Source organism: Oncorhynchus masou, chromosome 26 (genome assembly GCF_036934945.1).
Source record: "Oncorhynchus masou masou isolate Uvic2021 chromosome 26, UVic_Omas_1.1, whole genome shotgun sequence".
NCBI lineage: Eukaryota > Metazoa > Chordata > Actinopteri > Salmoniformes > Salmonidae > Oncorhynchus > Oncorhynchus masou.
The window spans coordinates 13,113,840-13,128,237 of record NC_088237.1 but is presented as its reverse complement, the minus strand read 5'-3'; the positions used below and the strand labels follow the sequence as shown (position 1 = coordinate 13,128,237).

Genomic DNA, 14,398 nt, shown 5'->3' with positions numbered 1-14,398 from the left:
TGAAATCCTGCTATGCATTGCTAATGCAAAGATGTGCAAGATTTATTTGTGCCTTCCGATTTGTCTTTAAGTATATTTAATAGAAAAAATTAAGCTTAGCTCTCAGTGTGTGTGTGTGTGTGTGTGTGTGTGTGTGTGTGTGTGCGCGTGTGTGTGTGTGTGTGTGTGTGTGTGTGTGTGTGTGTGTGATCGCAACGGGTGAAATACATTCTGTCTCCGAGCCTGAGTCAATTTATAGAATTGTTCCTCGCAACGGGTTTTACCATTTACCTCTCAGATAACGATAGCCTCAGTGTTCAGACTGACACACAGTCACCAGTTATTTAGCTAAACAGACCCTGCATAGACAGACAGCAGACATGGGTTCAAATAGTATTTGTTTTCATTCAAATACTTAATCATTGATTGAGCTTGCTTGGCGCAATGGATTTGTCACGGAGATGCAAAACTCTGTCCATTTGATTCTCCAGACAGAAAGAAGTATTGGAAAGAAAACCAATACTATTTGAACCCAGGACTTTCGGACAGTAACAAACTACAATGCAGCTTTAAGAAATGCTTCACTTCTAAGGCATGTTTTGTAACCTTTATCTTCATTTTCCTCTCTTATCCTCCCTGCTGACACACTAACACACACAGGGGCCATTGATCATGAGGCAGAGACTGTATGATCTGCGAGCCTGGCTGTGTGGGTCGACAGCGCTTCTCAGAGAGGTCATACTCCGGTTTACTCCTAGGGATTTCTGCTAGCAAGAGGTAACAGAGAGAGAGAGAGAGAGAGAGAGAGGAGGGTGTGGGAGGGAAAAGGAGGGGAAGGTGGAGCCATACAGATGGCAGGAGAGATAAAGACCTGGGGGAGATAGAGAAGCATCATTATGGAGAGAGAGGAAGAAAGAGATCTATAGAAAAGGAAAACGAGAGAGTGAAAAGTGACAAAGAGAGTGATTGCCTATAGAAAGACTGTATGATCTAAGCATGATTTGTATGAGTCACTCTTCAGTTCTTTTGATGTTGTCACCAGGACTGATGTCATCCACTCCTACAGGAGTCAATTGCCCCGCAATTCACAGACCTATTCACTGGGCCTGCCTCTGACGCACTTGGAAATGCTTGAAATGCACATGTGCACTTTAATGTTGGAAAGCCTTGACTGGAGACAAGCGTTGAAGTTGGAGACTTTCCAGGTTCAGCTAAGAAGAGTGTCATTTAATATCTGTTAATATCCCTCATTCTCTCACTGATGCTTGAATTAACTCGTGATAATCCGTGTTGGCTTGGAAGGTCACGCACGTTTCATCAGCCCACAGAAACATAATTTAACAAGCATTTGGGGAATACCCCGGGGATGCGTCGTATAAAGGAATGTAAAGCCGCAATTGAGATTAATCCTGTCAAATGGGCTGTGAAGACAATTATCCACTTTGAAGATAATAACGTATAAATATCGGTCTAGCAATTCACTTTAAATAGGTTTTTTAATGTTGATCTATACTGAGTGTACAAACCATTAGGAACACCTGCTCTTTCCGTGACAGACTGAGCAGGCGAGGAGACAGGTTAAAGAAGGATTTTTAAGCCTTGAGACACTTTAGACTTGGGCAAGACAACAGATTTAAGTGCCTTTGAATGGGATATGGTAGTAGGTGCCAGGCGCACCGGTTTGAGGGAGTCAAGAACTGCAGCGCTGCTGTTTCCCGTGTGTATCAAGAATGGTCAAACCAACCAACGGACATCCAGCCAACTTGACACAGCTGGGCGAAGCATTGGAGTCGTCCCTGTGGGATGCGGTCGACACCTTGTATAGTCCCTGCCCCGACGAATTGAGGCTGTACTGAGGGCAAAAGGGGGTGCAGGAAGGTGTTCCTAATGTTTTGCACGCTCCGTGTGTTGTTAAGAATGTATGTGTCGTTGTGTGTAAGTAGACAGCAGCTGTTGCTGTCCTATATGTGGCCTGGCCTTTGTGTTTTTCAACGCCAAGCTGAACTCATGCGCGCCTGTGAAGTAACCTTGCCCCCTACGTTCACATGTCTTAAGTCACGTTCACATACCTGTCATAACAATCCTGTTATAACCCCCTGTCCTGTCTGACCAGTCCTGCAACGTCCCTGCATGCAAGCGTCATGCACATGGTCCCAAACATGTCACAGACTCCGACGGACATACGGGCTGACCTGTTTATAAGGCGGGTTGGAGAGGAGAGGAGGCGATTACAGGAGGTAGATGAGAGGAATGGGGTAAGCGAACATGTAGGATAATATTTGACAAGCTTCAGGGAATGATAGCTGGCAGGAGAGGAGAGGGGAGAGTGGATTGTCATACCTTATCTGTTACCAGAGCTGAAATCAGCGGTGTACCCTCATGTTCAAGGTGTTTGTTCCTGTGAGGTGGGGACCTTAAACCCAGCTTTACTATCTCCCAGACAGACCGATACAGATATTCTCTCGACCCCTCTCCACGCTCCAGAGATCACAGAATACAGGCTCAGAGATCAAAGAATACAGGCCACTGCTCCGAGACAATACTGATCTGAATACAACTCTAGATGTATCAACTCTGCAAATAGGAAGATTTATAGGCGAGCATAGCTTATTTTTTGTTACTGATGTTATAAGCATTACAATCTTTTATGGTGTTGGGTAGTTTATCCTGGGGGTCCTTGAACTTTCCTGCATTTTGGTATTGCCTTTCCACTGGACTGGGACATGCACTTTGAGACCATTTAGTTTGTCAGGCAAAGTTGTCAGGCAATTTAAAGTGGCCTGACTTGGAGGAATATATCAGATGTGAGACGGAGTGAGTAATTGGTTTGATTTATGGGGCCTGCCTCTTGTTGCCTTCTCTCTCTCTCTCTCTCTCCTCTTTCCTCTTTCTCTAACGGCAGGGTTTGGCTCTAACAGAGATGGGCTCTCATTGTGGTTGGAGTTTAAACTGGCGAACCGATATAGCTAGACAGTCTTGGCCATTAGGCAGCTTATTCGCAGAGCAATCAGTGTCATGCACACAGCTGCAACCGCGTCGCCTCTTAAACCCGCCCATTAATCCCGTAGAAGTTGAGTCCCAGCCTCATTTGTGTAGTCTTGTCGCATTTCTCATGTCCTCCTGCATTTCTCCCCCCCAGGCCAAAGGCTCCAGAGCAGGCTCCATCAGAGGAGAGCGACCGTGTGAAGAAGGAGCGCCCGATGAGCACCATGAGCCAGGCGTCTAACTACACAGGAGGGTCAGACTACAGCACCTACCCTGGCAGCAGCCCCGCCACACGGGTAAGAGCTCCACGTCGGCCTGTACACCCTACCCCTGACAGACCACTAGACCCATGCCCTAAGCACGAGTATAGATCTGAGAGGGTTAGAAGTTGGTGGTTCCTAAAGAGCACATGGATGCCACTGTAATGGTTGTCATGCAATTCTGGTTCATGTACAAGGACCGGGTTGGATTAATGTACAGTAACAAGAGTGACTTGGCTAATAGGGGCCCGTGAGAGGGGAGACAGAGGTCCCTGTTCTGGGATTTTGAGAGGTGTCTTGTGGGGTCAGTGCTCGCTCCCATATTCTCCATTAGTTCAATGTTATGAGAGTCGTTTTAGTCCACAGAGAGTATCAGAACAGGGACTCTACATTAGATAATATATGCTGGAGTATCCCAGCCCTGTAACAGCTTCACAGTTCATAAATGCTTAATAGACTGGTGAATAAATATGCATGCTTTGATCAAATGAAAAGCATTCTTTCAAGAATTAATGATGTTTTACTTCTGCTTACACTGACCAAAGGTATTGCTTGGTGGCATGTATTTATTAATGAGCTGTAATTATTGATGAGTTACCATAGAGCACCATGGTGGAGGTGTCATAATACCCATCAAATCTAGCGGTCAAATGGTGCCCCACCCCCACCCCCAAAAAAGAAATGTCATGCTAATTAGCGGCTAATGTGGCTATCATAAAGAACTACAAATACCCTGATGCTCTGGATTGGAACCATTTCCCTGTTTGATTGCAAGATTTTATGGTTATTATGACATACTGTGTAACTCTGTTGTGGGTTGAGCTACTGTAGCGCTATGCTCTGCTGCTGTAGGGGTGGATAGACGGTTCTGCAATGCTGTAAATGAGTCTCTCTCTTGCTCTCTCACTCTCTCTGTCTCTCTCTGTATCTATCTCTCTCTTTCTCTCCCTCTCTCAGTAAAGATGGTCTTGTAGAATGGGCTCGTTTAATGATGTGAATACTGTACCTCTTCCTTCTGTTGCTTTTTAACTGTGTTTGTTTATTAACACCAAAGAGCCAAATGCATGTTAACAGGCTTCACCTATATTTACTGCTGAAGGAGGATATTTTGAGTGAATTTGTAACTCTCCTCCTCTAATTATGCACCTTCAGAAATGTATTTGTGTATATATACTGAACGAGAAATAGAAACGCAACATGAAACAATTTCAACGATTTTACTGAGTTTACAGTTCATATAAGGAAATCAAGTCAAACTGAAATAAATTTGTTAGGCCCTAATCTTTTGATTTCACCTAACTGGGCAGGGGTGGGCCATGGGTGGGTCTGGGAGGGCATAGGCACGTCCACTGGGGAGTCAGGCCCAGCCAGTCAGAATGACTTTTTCTCCACAAAAGGGCTTTATTACAGACAGAAATACTCTTCAGGTTCATCAGCTGTCCGGGTGGCTGGTCTCAGACGTTCTGCAGGTGAAGACGCCGGATGTAAAGGTCCTGGGTTGGCGTGGTTACACGTGGTCTGCTGTTCAGGCCGGTTGGATGTACTGCCAAGTTCTCTAAAACAACAGTCGGTTTATGGTAGAGAAATGAACATTAAATTCTCTGGCAACAGCTCCTGTGGACATTCCAGCTGTCAAAATGCCAATTGCACGCTCCCTCAAAACTTGAGACATCTGTGGCATTGTGTTGTGTGACAAAACTGCACATTTTAGTGGCCTTTTATTGTCCCCAGCTATACAGTCTATGGCTATAAACAAACAAATTAGAAGTTTTGGAATGGCCTAGTCAAAGTCCTGACCTAATCCCAATTAAATTGTTGTGGCAGGACATGAAACAAGCAGTTCAGCCTTGAAAACCCAAGGATAACATTCAGTATCAAAAATATACAAAAATAAAGAAAATCAGAAAGGGGGCAAATACCTTTTTCACGGCGCTGTATCTAAATGTTTTTACATACCATATACTGACAGTTTATCTATTTACATTTTCAGCCTTCAAGGTCTTACAAAAAGGTCCACAACTTTGGCAAGAGGTCCAACTCTATTAAGAGGAACCCCAATGCCTCGGCGGTCCTGAGCAACTGGCTTTACAAACAGGTATTGGAAAGTTTGTACATCATTTGTAGTTCCCAGTATAGAAGAACTTGACTAAATTACTTCTTCATTGCAATTGACTCTCTCAAAATAGTCCAGAGAATTACAGAACCTGAGCGGATCACATACCTTATAAGGTAACCTAGTACAGTAGCTTCTCTGAATTCATTAGCATTGTCTACTGTCACACAAGATCAATATGTCTAAACCAGACAGTGGTTACTTCTCTTTATCTAGTTTCGGTCTGACTCAGACCTAGTCTGCAAGCACAGTCTCACGACAACCAGAGCTTATCACAAAGACTAATATAGATGGCTTGTGCAACGCATAGTGGCAGAGTGTTTAGACACATAGCAACTGTATCTTATTATAAGGCCTGCAGCAAAACATATGAATCTTAAGGTCCCCTTAATCAATAACGGGGAGGGTCTTTGGGACCCTAACCCCTTCACTGACTTGACTACTAAAGGTTAAATGTGTAACATCAGACTCACACACAGACGCCCAGTTTTCTATTTACCAGGGGCATCCTCATTCATATTCAGAAAGAGATACATTCACTTTGAATCTGTATTCCCAGACAGTGGATTGAAATCAGATTGGATTGGAGGGGGGCTCATCTCTTGTTATCTGGCAATTGTATTCAGTCTAAATGTTGATGCATCATTTTGTCATTCTCACTTACATAGTTTGAGTCTTTTGTTTTAGTTAGTACTGATACGGTGGCCTGGTCCCTCAAGCAAAGTGACCACCATCCTAGATTGGATGTAACTTTCTCTCTTTCTCTCTGTCTCAATTAATCAGGTCACTTTACAGACTTGCCCAACCAACCTTGTGGTTGCTCAGCTATTTTGCTCATTATCTTTCAACCTGTACAATGCAACTTGAGCATTTCCTCTCCCTCACCAAGCTCTGGCTGTGGGTCAATTTGTCAATGTGTCTCGACCCCCTAGGACACACAGCACACAAACACACCCACACTCACTCACAACGATCAACATTAGCATCACTCAGTTTCCAACAAGAGTTGGGCTATTGTCAATAACCTTTCTCATATATGCTTCCCTCTCTACCGTGCTGAATGACCCTTTCAAAGCTGCATTGATTCTCTCTCGAAAGACTTGCCTTTTCTCCTTCTCAAACCTGACAACCAAAGTCTTCTCTTAAAGGGGACATATTTTATTTATGATGGCAAGGCTTTGTACTCCAACTCATGCATCAAAAGAAGCTGAAAATGAAAACAAGACAAATACAAAACAGTCTTAGATGATTTATGTTATGAATAAAAAAAAGAAAGGCAACGTTAGAAGAGAAGCCGTTATTGTTTTAGAGAATAGATTGGAGCTTATTATCTAGAGACTAAAGCCAACTAAAGCGCACACACACACAGCTATAAAAACAGAAATGGGAAACTTGTCTGGTAGTTATTAAAAATATAAATGTAAATAGGGCCAATTAGCTTCAGTGGGAGGAGATAGCTGTGGTTGGTGAAACGGTCTGGGATCAGAGGGAGTGTGTACGTTGCTTCCTGACCTCCGTGACAGAGTTGGCCACTCGGATCCGGAGGGACAGCAGGGTGTGCAGGATTTGGTTCTAGCCTAGCTATACTTACCCATCTAATACAGCACATCAAGGTAGGTCTAGATGGAAAACAAGCGCAGCCTATAGGTATCCAGGACCACTATTGAGGAACACGGTTCCATGCACTAGATCTGATAGCGGATGCTTGAATAGATGGAAGCAATTTGCCATTTATTGTCGAAAGGCTCACTTAGCTTATCAGAGGGCAAGGAAGCGCTTCTACAACATGTTTTGCTCTGTCTCTGTATCTGATTGGATTCTCTCATCTTCTGTTACCCTGTAGGACAGCACAGGGATGAAGCTATGGAAGAAGAGGTGGTTTGTGCTGTCTGACATGTGCCTGTTTTACTACAGAGGTGAGACACACACACACACACGCACTCAAAATGCAACACATGGTCAAAGTATAGGACATCCACCAGGTGCATCATAGCGAGCAGTAAAAGGCAAACGTATTTGCTGCAATTCTCCCAGGTTTCAGAGAGTTTAATTTCCATAAATTGTTCAATTAAATGGTCCCGGAGTGCAATCAGCCAGCTCTTTCATGACATGCCCAGAGGGCATTATTTATTGGCAAACCAAGAGACGAGAGAAGAGTTCTTAAAAGAGTGTTGATGTGCTATGCTTTCTGATAACAACATCTAGCTCTCTCTCGCGCTCTTATCTTCTTCACTCACTTCATTTGAACTTAAGTGCCGTCTGTCAATGAGCTTTCAGGGGTAAGGTTTTGACTAGGAATTGTGTCTATCTGAAGGCAGGAAGGAAAGAGGTTGTTGGGGGAATATGAATGACCATGTCTGATTGACTGATGGTTCTGCTCTGGTCAGCATCTCTGTCGCCACAGAATGATCAAATCAAATCTATTCATATCATCACATAGCTTAAAGGTTAAGGTCACCTTGCTTCGTCTTTGTCGAATCTCGTGAAACACCCATTTTTAAATCAAATCAAATGTTATTGTTCCACATGTGCCGAATACAACAGGTGCTGTCGACTTGACAGTGCAATGCTTAATTACAAGCCCATTCCCAACAGTGCAGTTAAAAAAAGAAGATTTGCTAAATAAAAAAGGAAATAGTAACACAATAAAAATATAACAAGGCTATATAGAAGGACTACCGATACCGAGTCAATGTGCAGGGGTACGAGGTAGGTCATTGAGCTAATACAGTATGTACATATAGGTAGAGGTGCTGCTTTCAGGAGGAGGATAATGTAATCTTCTCGATCTCTCTCCCTCTCCTCTCGGTTAATAATGCAGCAGTAGAGAGAGAGCGGGGCAGACGCAGGGATGGAGAGCTGCGGGGGAATTCTGCTGTACTTGCCTGTTTAAAGTAAACCCTGAAGCTGGGTTTGGGCTCTGTTGGTTTTGCTGCAGTCATGCTGCACTCTACAGATGGTGTGTTACAACACCGTGTTGGCATTATACAACCCAGCTTTACGTAACACTCTGAGAAGCAAGAGGGATTGATTCCATCATTGTTTACTTGTCTCTGTTTGATGCTATGCTATCACACCCCAGTTAGTGTGTTTGTTTACCAATTTGCACTGTTCAATTTGACTGCGAAATTATAGATGTTTGGCAAAGCTGCCCGAGGAGAAACGGGTTTGTTGCTCCATCTGGTTTGGGTACCCTACTGTGTAACATGCTGTAAGCCTGGGATTTGGGGGTTCTTAGTAAAGAAAGAAAGTGAACATCCCGCCATGCTCTGATAGGACCATTTAGTCTGGAGTTTATCTGAGACGGTTAACACACCCAGACCGAGGATAATGCGTCAGAACTTCTTAGGCACCTTTTATGTTTCCGGTACATCCAGTGTCCACTGTCCTGTTAGAATGCTGATAGTTCCCCTCCTCTGATCTCTCCTGACTTTCTCCGCCAGATGGACCATAATGCACTATTCCACAGTCTGCATCGACATTGTAAACCATATATGACGATTCTTCTCGTCCTCTGTCCTGCAGATGAGAAGGAGGAGGGCATCCTGGGAAGTATCCTGCTGCCCAGCTTCCACATCTCCATGCTGTCGGTCGACGACCATGTCAGCAGGAAATACGCCTTCAAGGTCAGTACTGTACACACAGATACAGCCATATAAAGGATGCTGCGCTTCCGCGAGTGGACGGCCTAGGAGGTTGCAATGCAGAGCCCGAAAAATAACTTGTTGTTAAAATGTTTAGGGGGGGGGGTACTTGTTTACTTGTTACTGAAGGCAAATCTATAATCCGTAACTCCTTGTCCGTCGGGCTGGATTGTATAATGTATGGATATCTGTATAGACAGCGGTAGGTTACGCGGAAGCACGTCTTCCCGCTGTATACCACAGCAGAGTTATTGCTTTTGTACTGAGTTTTTGTAGTGCTATGTATCAACAGCCATTGTCAGACAATCCCGTAGGGGTAGGAAGCTATGGTGAGCATCAACTGGTCACTCGCGTCGCAATATCGTGGAGGATTTGAATAGTTCAGCTTTAGTCCCGCCCTGTTCAGCTCCCTCGCTCACGCTCGCATCGCTCAACGGTCCCTCGCCCACTCTGCTTCTCTCTCTTTCCTTCCATTGAAGGTGAATGGTTCCGATGTTTCACCGCGCGATGCTGCATTCTAGTGTATGAAACACTGTGACACACACACTTCTCTGCGCTTTTGGTCTTTCCTTTCAGAGAATCTCTGAAAATGTGTTTGTATATGGAGAGCTCTTTGTGCGTAGATCCATGATAAAGTCAATAGATTTTCTAGTCTCAATGGGCAAGAGGGTGATTGGAGCAAGATGGGCAGAGAGAGAATATGAAGGAAAGTATATACTGATAGAATGCTATATCGACCTTCTGAGCATGTTATCCGCACATACTGTTTCACACAAATCTTCACAGTCAACACCGGTTCACTCCGACACATTGACACCGTCTATAACACAGTAACAAACCCATCCGTTCTCTACTCCCCCACATCCCCTACTGTCTGTCCTCTCCTCTGATGTGTGTTAGGTGCGCATCCCAAATGGCACTCTATTCCCTATATAGTACACTAGCCCTGATCTAAAGTAGTGTACTATACAGTGCCTTGCAAAAGTATTCATCCCACTTAGCATTTTTCCTATTTTGTTGCATTACAACCTGTAATTTGAATGGGTTTTTATTTGAATTTCATGTAATGGAATACACAAAATAGTCCGAATTAGTGAAGTAAAATTTTCAAAATAACTTGAATAAATTTCAATAAATTTCTACAAATTAAAAACGGAAAAGTGGTGCGTGCATTCACCCCCTTTGCTATGAAGCCCCTAAATAAGATATGGTGCAACCAATTACCTTCAGAAGTCACATAATTAGTTAAATAATGTCCACCTGTGTGCAATCTAAGTTCCACATGATCTGTCACATGATCTCAGTAAACAGTGGGGAGAACAAGTATTTGATTCCTACTTACAAAGCATGTAGAGGTCTGTAATGGAGCACCATTAAATCCATTATTACAAAATGGAAAGAATATGGCACCACAACAAACCTGCCAAGAGAGGGCCGCCCACCAAAACTCACGGACCAGGCAAGGAGGGCATTAACTAGAGGCAACAAAGAGACCAAAGATAACCCTGAAGGAGCTGCAAAGCTCCACAGTGGAGATTGGAGTATCTGTCCATAGACCCACTTTAAGACGTACACTCCATAGAGCTGAGCTTTAAGGGAAGAGTGGCCAGAAAAAAGCCATTGCTTATTGGAAAAAATGTTTGGTGTTCGCCAAAAAGCATGTGGGAGACGGTACTCTGGTTAGATGAGACTAAAATTGAGCTTTTTGTCCATCAAGGAAAACGCTATGTCTGGCGCAAACCCAACACCTCGCATCACCCCGAGGAGACTATCCCCACAGTGAAGCATGGTGGTGGCAGGTTCATGCTGTGGATATGTTTTTCATCGGCAGGGACTGGGAAACTGGTCATAATTGAAGGAATGATGGGTGACGCTAAAAACAGGAAATTCTTTAGAGGAAACCTGTTTGTCTTCCAGAGATTTGAGACTGGGATGGAGGTTCATCATCCAGTAGAACAGTGACCCTAAGCATACTACTAAAGCAACACTTGAGTGTTTTAAGGGGGAACATTTAAATGTCTTGGAATGGTCTAGTCAAAGCCCAGACCTCAATCCAATTGAGAATCTGTGGTATGACTTAAAGATCTCTGTACACCAGCGGAACCCATCCAACTTGAAGAAGCTGGAGCAGTTTTGCCTTGAAGAATGGGAAATAAATCCCAGTGGCTAGATAGGCCAAGCTTATGGAGACATACCCCAAGAGACTTGCAGCTGTAAAAGGTGGCTCTACAAAGTATTGGCTTTGGGGATGTGAATAGTTATTCACGCTCAAGTTAACAAGTTATTTGTTTCACAATGAAACATATTCTGCATTTTCAAAGTGGTAGACATGTTGTGTAAATCAAATGATACAAACAGAAAATAGGAATAGTCAACAAAATAGGAAAAATGCCAAGGGAGGTGACTACTTTCACAAGCCACTGTATAGGGAATGGGGTGCCAATTGGGACGCTGACTTCTTGTCAGTCTCTGCCTCTGCAGCAGGAAACGAGAGTAACACTCAGCTTGGAGTGTTTTCCTGTTGCTCATATTTGTGGTCCTAAGCCTAAGCAGGTAATTAAAGTTAGCTACGCAGCCTTGGAGTGGTAGTGATGCACACACACATTCATGCTCAAACACACAGGCGTGTGTGCACAGACAGTCTGATCGAACACGTGCACACCTCTTCCAAAGAAGGTGATGTAAACACTCCCTGCGGTCTTGCCAAGGTTACCCACTTACCTTGCTCACGCTCCTCTGTCTTACAAACTCTCCCTCTCCCACCCTCACTCTCTCCCTGCTAGGCAACCCACTCCAACATGAGGACATACTACTTCTGCACAGACACGGCCAAAGACATGGAGTCCTGGATGAAAGTGATGACGGACGCAGCCCTGGTCCACACAGAACCAATCAGAAGGTGGGTAAACCCAGATAGAACTGCCCAAATCACTCCTATAGCAGCCAGCCAGCCTTGATTGCCTGACCTATGGCAATGAAAGCTACCAACTGAACCGTGCAATCTACCAACAGTGATTGCATTTGTTTTGTAAGCAAATGGACAGCCGTGAGAGACTGCAGTATTTCTTGCAGAAGCGAGAAATCACATCGATTTAGAAGACAATTACCAGATGTTGTGTTGAAGATTCATAGCTGGGAACAAGAAGCTATAGTTTTAGGGCTATTCACCACAGCAATGGTATCCATCCTCACTGCCTCCAGTCAAACTTTATTTCTTCTGTGGCATATCAGAGGCAACAAAATCAAAGTGACAGTTCTTCTTGCTTCTGCACTTCACACTCGATACAACAAAATACTTTAAGTGCTGTTGGTAATTGCAGTGTTTTAGCCGTGAGCTGTTCGTGAAGGCTTATCGACATGGGCATACAGCGCTTTATACTCTGGAGAGACTCCGATAGACAGTGACACCTTCTCTTCACTGTCCTGGAAGCACAGCACACCAGCAGTCCTAGCTTCATCATTGTGGAGTGATGCAGGCCATGTCTGGAGGTTTGTTTGTATGTCTGCACACTGCAAGTATTTCAGCACTGCTCTCATCTTAAAGTCTGGCAATAGAAATTGGACACACTGCCATTTCTGTACCTTTACCTCACTGAGAAATACTAGAATAATCCCAGGTAGAAAGACATTATGTACTGGAGCATTAGATTAGCAGTCCCAAGTGGCTGCCACTGTGACTTGTTCCTGAGCGCAGTAGGCGGTAAAGGACTGTGGCTAGCCTTGAGCTATTTCCCTCTGGAGTACCAGACCTGTTAATGGCCTTTCTGTAACAGACTGAAAGATTGCAGCAGTGAATGGCTGCTCAGTCAAAGTAGCCATGTCTCACTGTGCCCTCAGAGTGCTGAGGGCAGACCGTGATGTTTTAAAAACCACTCACTTCCTCTGCTCCTCTCTGGTCCCCCGAGGCAGACAGGCATATAGTCAGGCAGGTTGGAGGAGGGGAGACGTAGCAGTAGAGCCCAACGCCTGACACCCACATAGCAGGAGTCCATTGTTGGAATGTGAAAATATGTGTTTCTGTGAACCTGCCTAGTAAAGACTTGTTGATATATATTTATCTTCATATTTTTATCATTCATCTGTCTTTTTTTCTTTCTCTTACTGTTTGCAATCCCTGTCAATCCCTGTTCTCTCCCTCCTTTTCTCTCGCCCATCACTCTCTCTCCCCCTACTCTCTCTCTCTTCCAGACTGGATAAGTTGAAGGTGGACCGTTGCTGTCCCCAGGAGGTGAACAACATCCTGAACCACAACCGGGTTCTGACCCGACCAGAGATCCAGAACAACGAGAGGAACCTTGAGCCGCGCCAGCCCTCCATTACCCGCAGCATGGACCGCACAGACGGGGACAGGAAACACAAAGACCCAGAGAAACAAACCCTCCAGAGAGAGCGGGAACGCTACACGCTGCAGAGAGAAGGAGAGAGATACTCCCTCCAGAAAGACGGGGTGAGCTACACGCTGCAGAGAGACGGAGAGAGGTACCTGTTGCAGAAAGACGGCGAGCGGTACGCCCTGCAAAAAGACGGGGAGCGGTATTCCTTGCAGAAAGACGGAGGCGAACGATATTCTGTGCCTAAAGATGTTCAGATGGAGAAATACGCACCTCAGAAAGACGGGGAGAAGTACTTGGTACAGAAAGATGGAGAGAGATATGCACTGCAAAAAGAAGGAGAGAGATACACCCTCCAGAAAGATGGACAGAAATACAACCTCCAGAGAGGGGTAGAAAGACAAACGTCTATGACTGAGAAAAGAGGGGTAGAAAGACAAACCTCTATGACTGAGAAAGATCGGTCAGATCGTTATGGGACCCTTGATGAAAGGCAGAAGTATAAAACCCTACGAGAAGGGAGTAAGTGTGGTACCCTGCGGGATGGAGAGAAGCATGGGACGCTCGATAAGTATGGTACCCTTAGGGAAGTGGATAAGTATGGAACCCTCCGTGAAGGGAACAAGTATGGATTCCAGAGGGATGGCAGTGCTGAGAGACCTCTGACTAAAATCAACAGCATCAAACTCCAACCAGCCCAGGCAGCAGCCATCGCAGCAGCAGTTACAGCCTCCCGCCAGATACAGGTCTCCCAGCACATGGCCCCACATCAGGTCAACGGCTCTGGGGAGCGGGTTGAGGACCAAAGCCCAGGGGAGGTGGTAGGTACCCTGGGCAGAGGAGCAGGGAAGGCCCATGACCCGCCTCAGAACCAGACCCAGAACCAGCAGGCCCAGGAACCAGAGAAGAGTCTGACCAGAACCAACTCCATGATGCAGCTGGAGAACTGGGTTAGGACCCAGAGGACACAAGAGGATGACGATACTAGGAGGTATGGGGGTGGTGTGTCTTTCTGTCTGTCTGCCTGCGCGCCCGCGTGTTTTAGGGTGGTGTGTGTTGGGGTTGATTGTGCTTCTGTCTGTCTGT

The 14,398-nt window shown here is 45.0% G+C and overlaps 1 protein-coding gene across 7 annotated transcripts in view; it reads left to right on the top strand.

The window, feature by feature from the left end:
* LOC135514827 (pleckstrin homology domain-containing family A member 5-like) overlaps positions 1-14,398 on the top strand; it is a 194,564-nt gene that overhangs the window by 130,727 nt on the left and 49,439 nt on the right. For all 7 annotated transcript variants that reach the window (XM_064938466.1, XM_064938465.1, XM_064938464.1 and 4 more), the window contains 6 exons: positions 3,119-3,260; positions 5,215-5,319; positions 7,181-7,253; positions 8,863-8,963; positions 11,765-11,880; positions 13,170-14,303. In XM_064938466.1, coding sequence (XP_064794538.1) covers positions 3,119-3,260; positions 5,215-5,319; positions 7,181-7,253; positions 8,863-8,963; positions 11,765-11,880; positions 13,170-14,303 — 1,671 coding nt within the window. The remainder of the gene's footprint in view (positions 1-3,118; positions 3,261-5,214; positions 5,320-7,180; positions 7,254-8,862; positions 8,964-11,764; positions 11,881-13,169; positions 14,304-14,398) is intronic.